Raw genomic sequence first — 15,068 nt, 5'->3', positions numbered from 1 at the left:
AGCAGCTGCCAGCACTACAAAGCAAGCTAACACAAAGCTCCAGATCAAGCACCACGTGGGAGAGGACAGAGAAGGAGAAGCAGAGACGACAGACAGACAGCAAAGAAGGAAGAGCAGGCTGGGGGGGCAGGGCAGGGGAGACAGCACAGCAGGCAGAGGCCAGGGGACCCGAGGCCCAGAGCACCTGGAGAGAGCAAGGGAGGGGCCTGGGCCACAGGGGGCAGCAACCACCAGGATCCCCTGACCACATGGGGAAGCACTGCAGACTCCCACGGCCCTCCTGTCTGCTGGCCAACGTAAGGACACTGGAGCCAGAAGCTGGTGGCCCAGGCTGGGCCCCCGTTTGCAATTCAGAGTCAAGAGGACCAGGAGGTGAAGCCCTCTTACAACTCCCCGTGACAAACGTCCTTTCCCCATCACCCATCTGGGCGGCCCTCACTTCTGTCCTGGACTTCTAAAGAACCTACCACTCAAGACAGAGGGCTCGGCTTCACTCCTGCTGGTGGCCGGCACGTCAATGGCATTCTCTATAAGGGGACAAGCAAACACGGTGAGAAAACATACCTCCGAGGCTGCCCCGTGAAACCAACCCAACCGAACTAGCTGCGTCTCTGAGCAGGTGCTTCCTGAGAGTGGAAGCCTGTCTCCTGTGCTTCTCACGGCCACTCTCAGTTCTCCTTTGCATGGGACCTTCGCTGTGCGTGCTGGACCACAATGGCCCACCTGAACTCAGAAACGAGGGACAAGGACTGCCCCGCCGGTGAAACTGAGATCAGCTTGTGGGGAATCAAAGCAGACTTGGCGAGTGGCTTTAAAGAGACAGGATGGCCACCAGGGCCAAACAACCTGCTGAACTGGATCTACCCAGCTCACAGCGACCTTACAGGTCAGAGTAGAACTGGCCCATAGGGCTTTCAAGGAGTGGCTAGTGGATTTGAACTGCTGACCTTTTCTGAGCCCTTAACCACTGCACCACCAGGCCTCCTTTGCCCAGCTGAAGAATGGAAAAGTTAAGAGTGTTCGGTGAAAGCCGGCAGGGTGTGGGACGGAGGGAGCCCGCTCCCTAGCACACTGCCTGTGTCCTGGGTGAGGCACAGGCTGGCCTAACCTGACGCCATTCCACACCCCCACCTCTCTCCTCCTCAACATCTTCTCAAAATTGCGCTCAGAAGCTCACCTACATGGGCAACAGGCGCAGGCATGAGGCCTGGAGAGTCTGGTCCCTGGGGCAGTTCTGTTTCTTGTTGTAAATTTGTAAACTGGTGCGAGCATTATCATTTGGCTCCCACAGAGCCGGCTTGCAGGGAAGGGAACGTGCTGGCAGAGGCCTGCGTGACTAGTCCCTCTGGCAGCTCTGGCTCTCCTCAGACTCACGCCAGAACGCCTCAAGGGACGTGTGGTGGAGCCACACTTGGGGGGCAACGGATGAGTGTTCCAGGACCTTGAGTCTGGACCGGTCTCTGAGTCACCTCTAGGGAGAAGGCCAGCCTGCTTTCCCCTCACAAAACCCAACAACTGTGTCCCCTTCGTGGTGACATCCTGTCTCAGTGTCTACTTGTCTACTGCTTGTGTTCCTAAACTTCACCTCTCCTCCTTAGAAGACAAGGGGTAACGAGAATGGGTACAGAAACATTTGCAACAGTCAAAAAATACTCCCCCCCGCCGAATCATAGCTGACAGAAAAATGCGGTAAATATTTTCCTCAGTCACCCTGGGTAAGGTTGCCCGTTACCGCCCTAAAAGGTGAGGGGCTGGCCTATATAATCCAAAAACAATACCCAGCCGCTGTGGCTCCCCAAACGCTTGTGGGGCGTCTGCTGGGCGCCAGGCCTGTGTGCGCGTGCACTGGATTTTAAGGCCTTGAGGTCACAGCCAAGGCCACTGTTGTTTTTCGTCTTTACACACAACTTTAGTAATCTTGGAGCCCTGGTGGTGCAGTGGCTACGAACTCGGCTGCTAACCAAAAAGTCAGCAGTTCAAATCCACCAGCCGCTCCCTGGAAACCCGAAGGGGTGCTTTCTACTCTGTCCTGTAGGGTTGCTATGAGTTGGAATCAACTCACCAGCAATGGTTTTGGTTAGTAATCTGATTTCTGAAACTGTAGCTCAAAGCCAACAGAAATTATAGCCAAGAGAGATTATAGCCAGTGAGTGAGGAGCAAGAGAGCTCTAAATCACAGGGATGTTAGGCCCAAGATCTGGGTCTCTGTGTGTGGGCTCACGCCTGGCATGGGTGATAAGCACCGAGGGCCCCAGTATATCCTGGGATAATAATGATAATAACATAGATCCATAATGTTGATGCCAGGGCACCAATAAAAGGGACAAGAAGTTACTTTATCCATGTTAGGGAGAGTGCCATTGAAAATCTTTAAGACAGAGCCTGAGTGGCCACATCCTTGGGGTTCTAGAACACCTGCAACAGGACCCAGAGGGCAGAAGCCTCACTGCCACCAGCTCTCAAAGAACCTACTATGTCTCAGTTCTCCTGGAGCTGAACCAGTGTGCTCTGCTGTGTGGCTTTAGGGTTTTTTTTTTTTTTTTTTTTTATTGCGGTAAAATACATGTAACAAAAACCCTAATGTTTTAACCATCTTTGAGTGTGCAATTAATGACACCCGCCACACTGTGCAGCCAACACTGCTGTTTCTAGACGTCTTCAGTCACCCCAGGCTGCTTCAGTTTTTTACTAAACTGTGAGGCTCTTCAGGCCGTCACCTGGGTCCACAGAACCCCAACGGGTGAGGGCTGGGACAAGGGCAGATTCTGGGGTCCACAGAACCTGATGGGTCAGAGTTGGGACTAGGGCAGATTCTGGGGTCCACAGGACACTGATGGGTGAGAGCTGGAACAAGGGCAGATTCTGGGGTCCACAGAACCCCAATGGATGAGGGCCAGGACAAGGGCAGATTCCGGGAGGTATGTTCTAGTTTGAGCCTGACCTGTAACTTGGCTGAGTGAGCTATTCAAGGCATTTGTCCCAAAAGTAAAAATAACCCAAACAGCCAGCAAGTGGGGGTGGTGTGGGCACCTAGGTTTAGGACCTGGAGGACTCTGCTTGGGAAGGGAAGAACATTTCCCTCTGGGGTAGAAGAGAGGAAGTCAGGGAAAGGACGCGTTCATGCCCTCCACCCTTGGCCCCATGCATCCTGCCTGCATGCCCTGGCTCCATCCTGTGGCTGACCTTCATACCCTGCCTCTGTCTTCTGCTTTTTAAACCACCTCCCCAGACTTGGTGATGAAAAACCAGGGAAGAGCAGAAGGTGCCCACATTCTAAAGCATCAACTGTCTCTCAGGAGTCACACGCTCCCGCAGGGGCTTACCTGTGACGCCGGCACATTTCTCCAGACAGTCCTCCTTAGTCAGGTAGTTATTATCATTTCCATCGCAGCCTCCGTACACAAACTGCTGGCAGGACTCGTCCGTGATGTTGTACCACCATCTTGGGAGGGAAGCCCGGCATCTTCCCACCACTTGGGAAACGTGGCAAAAGTCTGAAACACAAAGCAGAAACCAGTTGGCTCGGCAGGGCTATCCTGGTAACAGAGAACACACAAAGAACAGTTAGGAAAACCCCCAAAAAACAAACCTGTTGCCGTTATGTCAATTCCAACTCATAGAGACCCTACAGGACTGAGCAGAACTGCCCCATAGAGCTTCCAAGGAACGGCTGGTGGATTTGAACCACCAACGTTTTGGTTAGCAGCCATAGCACTTAACCACTACACCACCAGGGTTTCTGAACAGCTAGGAGGTGCCCACAATTCCCCAGCACCCCAAGAGAAGAGCCAGAGACTTGCTTCTAAAGCCAGTGTTTCCACTAGGACTGCTTAGTGATTCTTATACACCAAAAACCAAACCCGTTGCCGTCAAGTCAAGTCCAACTCATAGTGACCCTACAGGACAGAGCAGAACTGCCCCATAGGGTTTCCAAGGAGCAGCTGGTGTATTTGAACTGCGGACCTTTTGGTTAGCACCCAAGATCTTAACCACAGCGCCACCCGGGCTCCCTTCTCATATAGGATAAAAACAAAACAAAAAACATACCACATAACAACAACGACACCAATCCACCCAACTGGACAGTGCTTCAGTTGTGTGCTGATGTTGTCCCTGTCCCCAGGATTAAAGAAATACACATCCACTCTAGAAACACGGCTTTCAAAGGCAAAACACCAGACACGGGGACCTTTCCTGATGCGTGCCCCATCAAACCAGGCGCCAAGGGAAGTGTAGCACTCACAGGTCAGAGGTGCTGACAGGGATCACAATAGAGGGTCCCAGACAGAGCTGGAGAAAAATGTAGAACAAAATTCTATCTCAAAAAGAAAGACCAGACTTGCTGGCCTGACAGAGACTGGAGAAACCCTGAGAGTATGGCCTCCAGACACCGTTTCAGCTCAGTAATGAGGTCACTCCTGAGGTTCGCCCTTCAGCCAAAGACTTGGCAGGCCCATAAAATGAAATGAGACCAAAGGGGCACACCAGCCCAGGGGCAAGGACTAGAAGGCAGGAGGGGACAGGAAAGCTGGTAACAGGGAACCCAAGGTCATAAAACCATACATATACTAACCGTTTAATGAGAAACTGATCTTTTCTGTAAACCTTCATCTAAAGTACAATTAAAAAAAAAAAAAAGGAAGGGAAGTACGAAAAAAAAAAAAAGGTCAGAGCTGGAGAGGCACAGCCAAGGAGAAAAGGCACTGCCAACGGTCTGCTCTCCGTGACCCTCACATAAACCCTTCTTCACCTTCCCTGTCTACCCATCCACCCCCGCTGTTCCCCTCAGCCCTCAGCCCAGGCAGACCACTTCACACTCAAGTTACCGCCAAAGCCTCAGAAAGAAGCTTCTGAACTCTCCTTCCCCCAGCTCCAAAGGGAACTCAGGTCTCTCCTTCTCTAGCTCTTGTAATTGCTCCCATATAAGCACCTCAAGTTGGACCTGGGTTTCAGGTGCCCCCAATCTGGCCCCACCCTAATACAAGGAAAACAGTATTATACAATTCCAGCCAGATGTATTTGCCCACAAAAGGCTGCAAAACCTAGAGGTCAGCTTTCTTGACTAAAGACAGAGAGAAGCCAAGTCCTAGAGAAGTCCTTTTCCTTGGAGGAATCAGAAGGCTTGAAAGCAAGATGAGAAGGGAGTAACTTGACCAAGTGGTCAGATGCTGGCCCCTGTGCCCCTGGGTCATCCTTCCCAGGATGTGCGTCCACTTTGCGTCACTGCCCCCCTGCATGAAGGCATCCAGGCTCCATGGGACTGGCACTGCGTCGAGCACGGATACGCGGAGCTCCAGTAAAACCAGCCCAGGCCTGGCCACTTGGTTATGGGCTGCCATTTACTCCTCTCCAGTTGCTTTCAGGTTTATTAGGTTTATTTCACCAACTAGGAGATAACCTTCCAAAACAGAGGACAGGACTCCTGCCTCTCCTGTGTCCCCCAAAGTGTTGGCCATGAAACCAGATGCTCCACAAAACACTGATCTACGGGCCAAAAGGAGCCCTGGTGGTGCAGTGGGTAAGAGCTAAGGCCGGCAGTTCAAACCCACCAGCTCCTGTTTGGAAACCCTATGGGGTGGGTTATGGGCCAAAAGCTTGCTCTTATGCAAGACAAACACGTCCCCCAAAGGGCCCCCCACCACACCCATAAATCACAGGTAACTAGCACAGCAGAAAAAGCCTGCAGTGAAGCAGGAAATTCTGTATCATTTGGACGCAACCTTCAGTTAAACTGCCAGTGAAGAAGCCCCTCACCTGGGTATTTCACACAAACAGAACGCGTGTCCAGAAACAGCAGATCAGTGGAGCGGGGTGGGTTAGTGGTGCTGGGGTGGGAACAGGGCTCGTCTGGGGATGACAGAGATGTTCTACGACTGGGTGACTGGGTCGTGGCAATGGTTACACAGCCCTGTCAATTTACTAAAAACTACTGTATACTTAAAAAAAGTGATTTTTTACGGTATATACATGACACCTTAACAAAACTGTTTAAAAAAAAAGTAGGGGCACCTTGTGTTGATCACACATCAACCAGAAGCAGCTGGGTGTGCACCTGGAGCAGGTACTTTTGTGCCAAAGGTCACAAAACACAGCTGATCAACAAGGCCCAGGGTAAATGGACGCAGCAGAACAGACTGGTGTTGAGTCTGCCCGGCCTACACACTGCCAAACGCCAGAGGCAGCACTGCTATCCACGAGACACAAATGAAGAAGGACCCACAAAGGACCTGGTTAGGATCCAAACAACATCAAGGTGGGGAAGGGGGCGCACCCAACTGGCCCAAGGCAACAGCAGCCTATCAAATGCCCTACGCCAAGGTGAGAGCCCGGCGGGGGCCCCGTCTGCCTATGCAGCCTGTTTCCTGAGCAGTTTCAGGTACAGGAATTTGACAAACACCTGAGGGGGCCCCTGAAGGGTCCCCACCATGCAGGAAGCACCAGAGAATGTACCGGTGACCCCCTAGTCCAAGTGGGAATCAGGTGGCTATGGCTCTTTGTAAGCATGGGTGCCAGCGACACGCTCTATGCCAGGTACAGAAGTCTGAGGGTGTGTAAAGAGGAAGAGAGAAAGGCGTTATCTGGGGAGGGATGGCAGTTACCCCATTGAAGTCAACACTGTCCAGGATCTGCCCCATCTCCGGGTACTCGGATGCACAATCTGACCAGACTCCCAGTCTGGTTATACAGAGGAGCTGATCCACGCTGAGAAAGTACATACAACGACACGTCAAACCAGAGCGCCAGGTGATTAATTTACAATGAGAAAATGAACCGTCCAGCAGGCTGAATGTCTACGTTCCCCAGCACACCACCCTGGAAGCGAGCATAAAGGCAGCAGGTCGTCTGGAGCCAGAATAAGGGAAGCTGGCTGTGATAACTGACCGTTCTCTCCATCTGGATCTAACAGGTAGACCAGCTGCTCACAGGAGACAGCTTGGGTGGCACTTTAAGAACATGGCCAAAAAAATAGGGACCATGCTAGGGGCCCTAACACATGGGACAAACACAAAACCAACCATAACTAACAATGCACAAGAACCAGAAGAGAAACTAGGTAACTGGGAGCTCCTAAAAATTAAACACTTACGCTCATCAAGACTTCGCCAAATGAGCAACAAGAGAACCTACAGACTGAGGCCGGGAAAACATTTTTGGCTACGGCATATTTGACAAGGGCCTAATCTCTAAAATCTAAAAAATATTTTAACACCTCAACAACAAAAAGACATATAATCCAATTAAAAAATGGGCAAAGGTAAGTTCTTGTAAAAAGACCAGACTCAATGGTCTGACTGAGACTAGAAGAACCCTGGGGGTCGTGGTCCCCAGACCTTCTGTTAGCCCAGGACAGGAACCACTCCCAAAGCCAACTCTTCAGACAGGGATTGGACGGGACTGTGGGATAGACAAGGATACTAGTGAAGAATGAGCTTCCTGAAACAAGTAGACACATGAGACTATGCTGGCAACTCCTGTCTGAAGGGGAGATGAGAGGGCAGAGAGGGTCAGAAGCTGGCCCCATGGACATGAAAAGAGAAAGTGGAGGGAAGGAATGTGCTGTCTCATTAGGGGGAGAGCAATCAGGAGTATATAGCAAGATGTTTATAAATTTTTGTATAAGAGTCCAACTCGATTTGTGAACTTCCACTTAAAGCACAATAAATTTTTTTTTTTAAAAATGGGCAAGGGATATGAACAGAGACTTCACCAAAGAAGACACTCAAGGTGGCTAACAAACACATGAGAAAATGCTCACGTTCACTAGCCATCAGAAAAATGTAGATCAAAACTACAGTGAAAGAGACCATCTTACCCTGACGATGCTGGCACTAATCAAAAATAGAAAATAGTAAGTGTTGGTGAGGTTGTGGCGGGGAGATTGGAACTCTTATGCACTGCTGGTGGGAATGTAAAATGGCACACCCCAAAAAAACCAAACCCGTTGCCGTTGAGTCGATTCCGACTCATAGCAGCCCTATAGGGCAGAGTAGAACTGCCCCATAGGGTTTCCAAGGAGCAGCTGATGGATTTGAAGTGCCAAGCTTTTAGTTAGCAGATGAATGATCTAACCAGTGCACCACCAGGGCTCCAAAATGGTACAACCACTATGGAAAACAATATGGTGCCTCCTTAAAAAGCTAGAAATATAAATACCACACGATCTAGCAAGCCTACTCCTAGGAATATATGCTAGAGAAATAAGAGCCATCACACAAATAGACACATGCACGCCCATGTTCACTGCAGCACTATTCACAATAGCAAAAAGATGGAAACAGATGAATGGATAAACAAACTATGGTACATACACACGATGGAATACTACGCAATGATAAAGAACAAAGACGAATCTGCAAAACATTTCACAACATGGTTGAAGCTGGAGGGCATTATCCTGAGTGAAATAAGTCAATCACAAAAGGACAAACATTGCATGAGACCACTATTATTAAAACTCAAGGTTTTCACACAGAAAAGGCAACATCCTTTGATAGTTACGAGGGTAGGGAGAGGAAATTATTAACTAGATAGTAGCCAAAAGTCAACTTTGGTGAAGGGAAAGACAACACAAAATATAGAGGAAGTCAGCAGAACTTGACCAAGGCAAAGTCACAAAAGTCTCCCACACATATCCAAATACCTTGGGGGACCAAGTTGCTGGGGCTGAGGGTTGGGGACCATAGTCTCAGTCAACATCTAGGTAAACTTGCATATCATAGTTCATAAAGAAAATGTCCTACATCCTACTTTGGCGAGTTGCATTTAGGGTTTTAAAAGCTTGCGAGCAGCAATTTAAGATACGTCTATTGGCTCCATCCCATCCAGGGCAAAAGAGAACGAAGAAAACCAAAGACACAAGGAAAATATTAGCTCAAAGGACTAAAGGACCATATATGAACCATAGCCTCCACCACCCTGAACCCGGAAGAACTAGATGGTGCCTGGCTGCTACCACCGACTGCTTTGACAAGGATCACAACAGAGAGTTCCAGACAGAGCGGGAGAAATATGTAGAACAAAATTCAAATTCACAGAATTTGAATCTGACAGAGATTGGAGGAACCCGACACTATGGCCCCCAGACGGTCTGCTAATCCAGAACTAGAACCACTCCTGAAGGCCACTTTTCAGACAAGGATTAGACAGGCCTAGAAAAAAACAATTACACACATGAGGAACGTGCTTCTTAGTTCAATCAAATATATGAGACCAAGCGGGCAATAACTGCCCAAAAGCAATTTGAGACGGCAGGAAGGGACAGGAACTGGACAAATGGACACTGGGAACCTGGGGTGGAAAGGCGGAGAGTGCTAACAAATTGTAGGGACTGCAACCAATGTCGCAAAACAATACGTGTATGTATTTTTGAACGAGACACTAACTTGAGCTGTAAACTTCCACCTAAAGCAAAAAAAAAAAAGAACATGGCCAAGGTCTGCCCCTGCAACGCTCCCTTTTCTGCGCTACTCCTGCTGACCAGTGCCTTGTCTTGGCTGCCATGTTCTTTCTTCAGATGTGTCGGTGCCTCCATTAAAGTCACAGGCCTCCATCACAAGTTACACCTGCTTTGAATGATCACATGCTGATTTTGTAGTGTAAAATCCAGAAAGCAGTCTCATTTTCAGTTTCCTTGGGTAGGGTGCAAGGGGATGGGAGAACTTCGTTGACCCTCGCCCCAGTGTAATTTAGAAATGTCTCTTTATTAAGAGAAAACCTGACCCAAAATCACAGATGTCTAGAAAGAAAGAATGTTGATCGTTGTTTCCCCGGGTGGCGGTACGTGGGGCTCATTAAGCTGTCTTCACTACCTTGTGTGTACAGGTAGTCCCTGATTTATGACGGGGTTCCCTTACGACAAATCTGTTGTAAGTCAGTTCTGACATTACTTGAATACTTCATCTTTTTTTTTGTGTTAGTTTTCATTATTATTGCTTTTATTATCAGTCTTTTTATAAATCCAATCTTTATGTCTTTGGGGCTTGGAAACATTACGTATAAGCTTAGAGATATGATGACACCAGCGTTATGCACCGTAACACTATGTAGGTACATATTCCTAGCGATAAGATGTACACAGAAAGTACGGTCTGAAGTGCAGTTCATTGTAACTCCAATACATCCTTAGTTGGGGGCTACCTGTGTATTTGAAATTTTCTATAATAAAAACAAAAACAAAATAATCTAACAATTTCTTTTTTTGACTCAGATTTAATTAGAGTAAAACGGAAAGAGTTCTAAGTAGCAGACTAATTGGCCGAAGCTTAGGTTCAAATAAGACTAAATTTAACCATGTTCTTTTGAACATGGTTAAAAAAGAGAGGCTCTTCGCTGAATGAAAAATAAGTCTCATTTTTTCACATGCTTTTAGTAATTACAACCAGTGTTGAGCCGATTCCAACATGGCGACCTCAAGTGTGTTAGAGTAGAACTGTGCTCCATAGGGTTTTCAGTGGCCACTTTGGCGCAAGTGGTGAACACACTCTGCTGTTGATCAAAGGTTGGAGGTGTGAGTCCACCCAGAGGTGCCTAGAAAGTCCTGGCGATCTACTTCTAAAAACTCATCCACCGAAAACCCAACTCTAACACATGGGGGGCTGCCGTGAGTCAGAATTGACTCCATGGCAACCAGAATTTAGTAACTGTCATCGGTTGAATCGTGTCCCCCCAAAATATGTAACAACTTGGCTAGGCCATGACTCCCAGTACTGTGTGACTGTCCGCCATTTTGTAATCTGATGTGATTTTCCTATGTGTTAATGAGGCGGGATTGGAGGCAGTTATGTTAATGAGACAGGACTCAATCTACAAGATTAGATTGTGTTTTAAGCCAATTCTTTTGAGACATAAGGGAGAAGCAAGCAGAGACATGGGACCTCATGCCACCAAGAAAGCAGTGCCTGGCCTGCAGCAGACTGTGTGCTTTGGACCTAAGTTTCCTGCGCTGAGAAGCTCCTAGACCAGGGGAAGGTTGATGACAAGGACCTTCCTCCAGAGCCCACAGAGAAAGAAAGCCTTCCTGTAGAGTTGACACCCTGAATTCAGACTTTTTGCTTACTAGGCTGTGAGAGAATAAACTTCCATTTGTTGAAGCCATCTACTTGTGGTATTTCTGTTACTGTGGGCCCTGGATGACTAACAGTAAATTGTCTTTAAAAAACAAAAAACTCCATTGCTGTCGAGTTGATTCCAACTCATAGCAACCCTACAGTACACAGTAGAACTGCCCTATAGGGTTTCCAAGGAGCAACTGGTGGATCTGAACTGGTGACCTTTTGGTTAGCAGCCGAACGCTTAACCACTGCACCACCCATAAAAACCCCGTTACCGTTGAGTTGATTCTGACTCATAGCAACCCGACAGGACAGAGTAGAACTGCCCCGTAGAGTTTCCAAGGAGCACCTGGTGGATTCAAACTGCTAACCTTTTGGTTAGCAGCTGTAGTAACTTAGCCACTATGCCGCCAGGGTTTGCACTGCACCACCAGGGCACCTAAATTGCCTTTAAGCACCTGTAATGTAAACAAAGTTTTGTTGGCCCTTTTGTCTTCCAGGAGGCAGGGTTCCCTTGGTAAACAAAGGCCATGTATTCTTTACTTCCGCCTTTCACTATTCTCCAGAAAGCTTTTGCAAAAAGACAGCTTCCACGACTTGTCATCTCCCTTAAAAAAAAATAAAAGTAGTGTTTTTGGCAGATCCAGATTAAAATAAAAATGAACCAAAAGAGAGCACTACTTTCATCTCGCCACCCCACTTATGGCCTTCACCAAGTAGGATGCCAGGCACATTACGTTCACTATCTCTAAAGCCACAACAAAACTGTGAGTCACGTAGGAACATCCCCGCTTTACAAATGAGAACACTGAGGCTTGGTGTGGTTAAAGCTAATTAAACTGCAGAGCCCGGATGTGAGCGCAATGACACTTCAGACGGACGGAAAGAAAAAAGAAGCCCCGGTTTTAACAGGCAACGGGAGAAACAGAACTTAAATTGATTAAAAGCCTAAAACATTCCTTAGGGCCTTTTAATACTATTTGAGTGTTCAGCAGGGTCAGGCTCTGTGCTGGGCCTCTGTTTTTAGTCACACTCAACGTCAAGGTCACGGACAGCACCGTACCAAATAAGTGGCCAAGGCGGAAGGGGGTTTGGTTGAACAAATTTTCAGGAAGTTACTCCTTAATGGCTAAATCCATTATTGTTACGAGAAGACAGATGACATACTGGTCTTGGAACAGCCTTGGGAGGCAATCAGGAAAAACCCGCTCAAGCCTACTGGTGTGCTCACACATGCTAGTGCAGAATACATCATATATGTTTTCAAAATGCAGGGTAAGGAAAAAGCTGAGGAGAGCTAAATTTGGGTGCACTGTCTGCTGAATATGTAAGGAAAAATGGAATGCCTGGCCTTAGGAAGCAGTTCTCTTGGAAAAGCATCAGAGTGGTTAAAATCACACATTATCAGAAATAGGAACTAAAGTTACAAATTCCTGGCAGGCGTTCTGAACATTCAAAAAAAAAAAAAAAAAAGAAACAACCCATCACCAATGAGAGTCGATTCTGACTCATAACAACCCCATAAGACAGAGTAGAACTGCCCCCAGAGGGCTTCCAAGGAGCGGCTGCTAGATTCGAACTGCGGATCTTTTGGTCAGCAGCCGAACATTTAACCATGGTGTCACTATTAGTGGCTACAAAACTGCCAGGCAGACAGACTGACCTTTGTGAGCGGTGTCAGGGAAATCAGGTTCCTCTGACCCTGAAGTCACCGGATCTTTAAGGGAGACAAGCAGCCAGCAGCTCAGACAACGTCGCTTGTGTGGCATCAGCCTCTGACCGGGACGTTACAGCAACTTTAGACAGCCAGGCACTACCAACCTAGCTGAATTTTACAGGCTTGAGGAGACAGGATCTAATCATTCTTTGAAAATGCACAACTGCAGCTATGCCTACTTTCAAAGTTAAGTTGACTTTAATGGGATATTTCAAACACGCTGAAAAGTACGGAAGATACAGCAACAGTGGTGTATCCACGTCTCAGCTTCCTCAGAGTCTAACATTTTAAAGGACTAAAGCATTATCAATAAAGGTGAAACTATTTGTAAGCTCTTGCCTCAATCCCATCTGCCCTCTTTCCCCAGAAGGAACCACTTCAAACTCGGCGTGTCTCTGTTCATGTTTTTATGCGTTTACTTCTAAAACAGGCCAAACTAACTTCCCTGGGCGTCTGCCGTTGCTGTGTGCCGCCGAGTCGATTCTGACTCATGGCGACGCTCTAGGACAGAGTAGAAATAAATGCCCCATAGCGTTTCCAAGGAGCGCCTGGTGGGTTCCAACTGCCAACCTTTTGGTGAGCAGCCTGAGCTCCTAACCACTGCGCCATCAGGGCTCCCCTTAGGGGTCCAGTCCTTCATAAACACACTCTTCACTCCCGGGTACTAAAAACTGAAGAACACTGACTCACTCCATGCATAATATGAAAGCCTGAAGCCATTCGTTAAATGGTCCTCCTCCTCCCTCCTGTTTTCTCTAGAGCAGGGTCAGCAAGCTTTTTCCATAATGGGCCAAATAGTAAACACAACGTCCTTGCTTTGGAGGATAACATGGAACCATGAAAAGCAATCTTATAATCAATGGGAATAATGATGATTGTTACGTGACCTTTAAATGTTTTTGTCAAAACATTAGAAATTCTCTTACTGTTGGCTATAAATGGATGGTGTAGAGCTTGGCTGCTAACCAAAAGGTTGGCCGTTCAGATCCATGAGCCGGCCACTCCTCAGAAACCCTGTGGGGCAGTTCTAATCTGTCCTACAAGATCGCTGTGAGTTGGAATTGACTCGACGGCAATGGGTTTTATAAATGCATAAGGAAATTTTAAACACAGTTAAAAAAAAAAAAGTACAGCATAAGTTGAAACATTAGAAACTGAGAATTACAGTGTTTTATTGCTTTGTAAAAAATTTATTGAGTCGTTTGGACAGTGTTTGCGGTCTTCTCATCCGGTAACTTATGATATGGAGCGAGCATCTTTTCTACGCCTCACAGAACTGTCATACTCCTTTTTCTAGGTTTGGATCATCCAACGTGATATCCCTCGTGCTTTCAACATCATGAAATAGCTCCAGGACTTCCTCACTTAGCTCGATAAGTGTGCCTTCACCAAGTCCCTATGGCTGCACATCCAGAGTCTCTCCAACGGTGATCATGTCAACAATACTCCTGTGGTCAGTTCTTTCTTCTGTAATTCCATTTACGCTCAACTGGAATTTCACTTTCAGCGTTAACGCTTTTTCCTTCTTTACTGTACTTTCGTCTTTGTTGGCCAAGTCCCTCTTTCAATTATCCAATTTGTAATATGTCACATGAGTTTACCACTGGGAGACAAGGAAGCAACACAACCACACGCTTTGCTGTCGGCACGTGAACTAACTTATATTAACACAGTGACCAACCACCCTTAGACTTTGAAAGAAGGGCCCGGATGGTCAGTGAGGGTGATGTGCACCCGTGATTCATGAAGTGTGGGCCGAGGTACTGGCAGCACAAGTCTGTACTTTACCCCATGACTCAGTTAATATCCCGTGCATGTGGAAAAGTGAGGCCAGCCTTTATTTTAGGCTTTGTGGGTCATACCGTCTCTGCTGCTTCATTGCAGCATGAAGGCTGCCATCGGCAATATACAAATGACTGAGCATGGCTGTGTTCTGTAAAACTTTATTTGTGGACACTAAAATTTAATTTCACATAGTTTTCACACATCGTGGAATAGTCTTTTGCTTTTTTCTAACAACACGTAAAAACCATACTTCTCTTAGCTCTCAGGCCATACAAATGTGCAGGGTGCCATGAGCTGTAGTCTGCAGACCCTTCTGTAGAGAATGATTATGAAAACACCCTGTTCAGATGTTCCACCCTCCCCCTAGAACTCATCCAGTCTTAAACTGGTTCAGAACTCAGAACCAATCATGTATTTTCCTAAGGTTCACATTCCTTAGGACAACACTGACCCTGCATTCCTCAATTTCATCCTTTGCCTAAAATGCTGGAGCACACCCTTCCAATCACTGAAAA

General features: G+C 47.4%; 1 protein-coding gene across 1 annotated transcript in view; it reads right to left on the bottom strand.

Moving 5' to 3' along the window:
* The window catches only part of SPINT2 (serine peptidase inhibitor, Kunitz type 2), a 31,852-nt gene that overhangs the window by 5,106 nt on the left and 11,678 nt on the right, over positions 1 to 15,068 (bottom strand). Inside the window, exons 2-3 of the mRNA XM_064293582.1 lie at positions 3,324 to 3,494; positions 468 to 527 (exon numbers count right to left, since the gene is read on the bottom strand). Coding sequence (XP_064149652.1) covers positions 468 to 527; positions 3,324 to 3,494 — 231 coding nt within the window. The remainder of the gene's footprint in view (positions 1 to 467; positions 528 to 3,323; positions 3,495 to 15,068) is intronic.

This window comes from Loxodonta africana, chromosome 11 (genome assembly GCF_030014295.1).
Source record: "Loxodonta africana isolate mLoxAfr1 chromosome 11, mLoxAfr1.hap2, whole genome shotgun sequence".
Classification (NCBI taxonomy): domain Eukaryota; kingdom Metazoa; phylum Chordata; class Mammalia; order Proboscidea; family Elephantidae; genus Loxodonta; species Loxodonta africana.
This window is presented reverse-complemented; position numbering and strand designations above follow the sequence as displayed.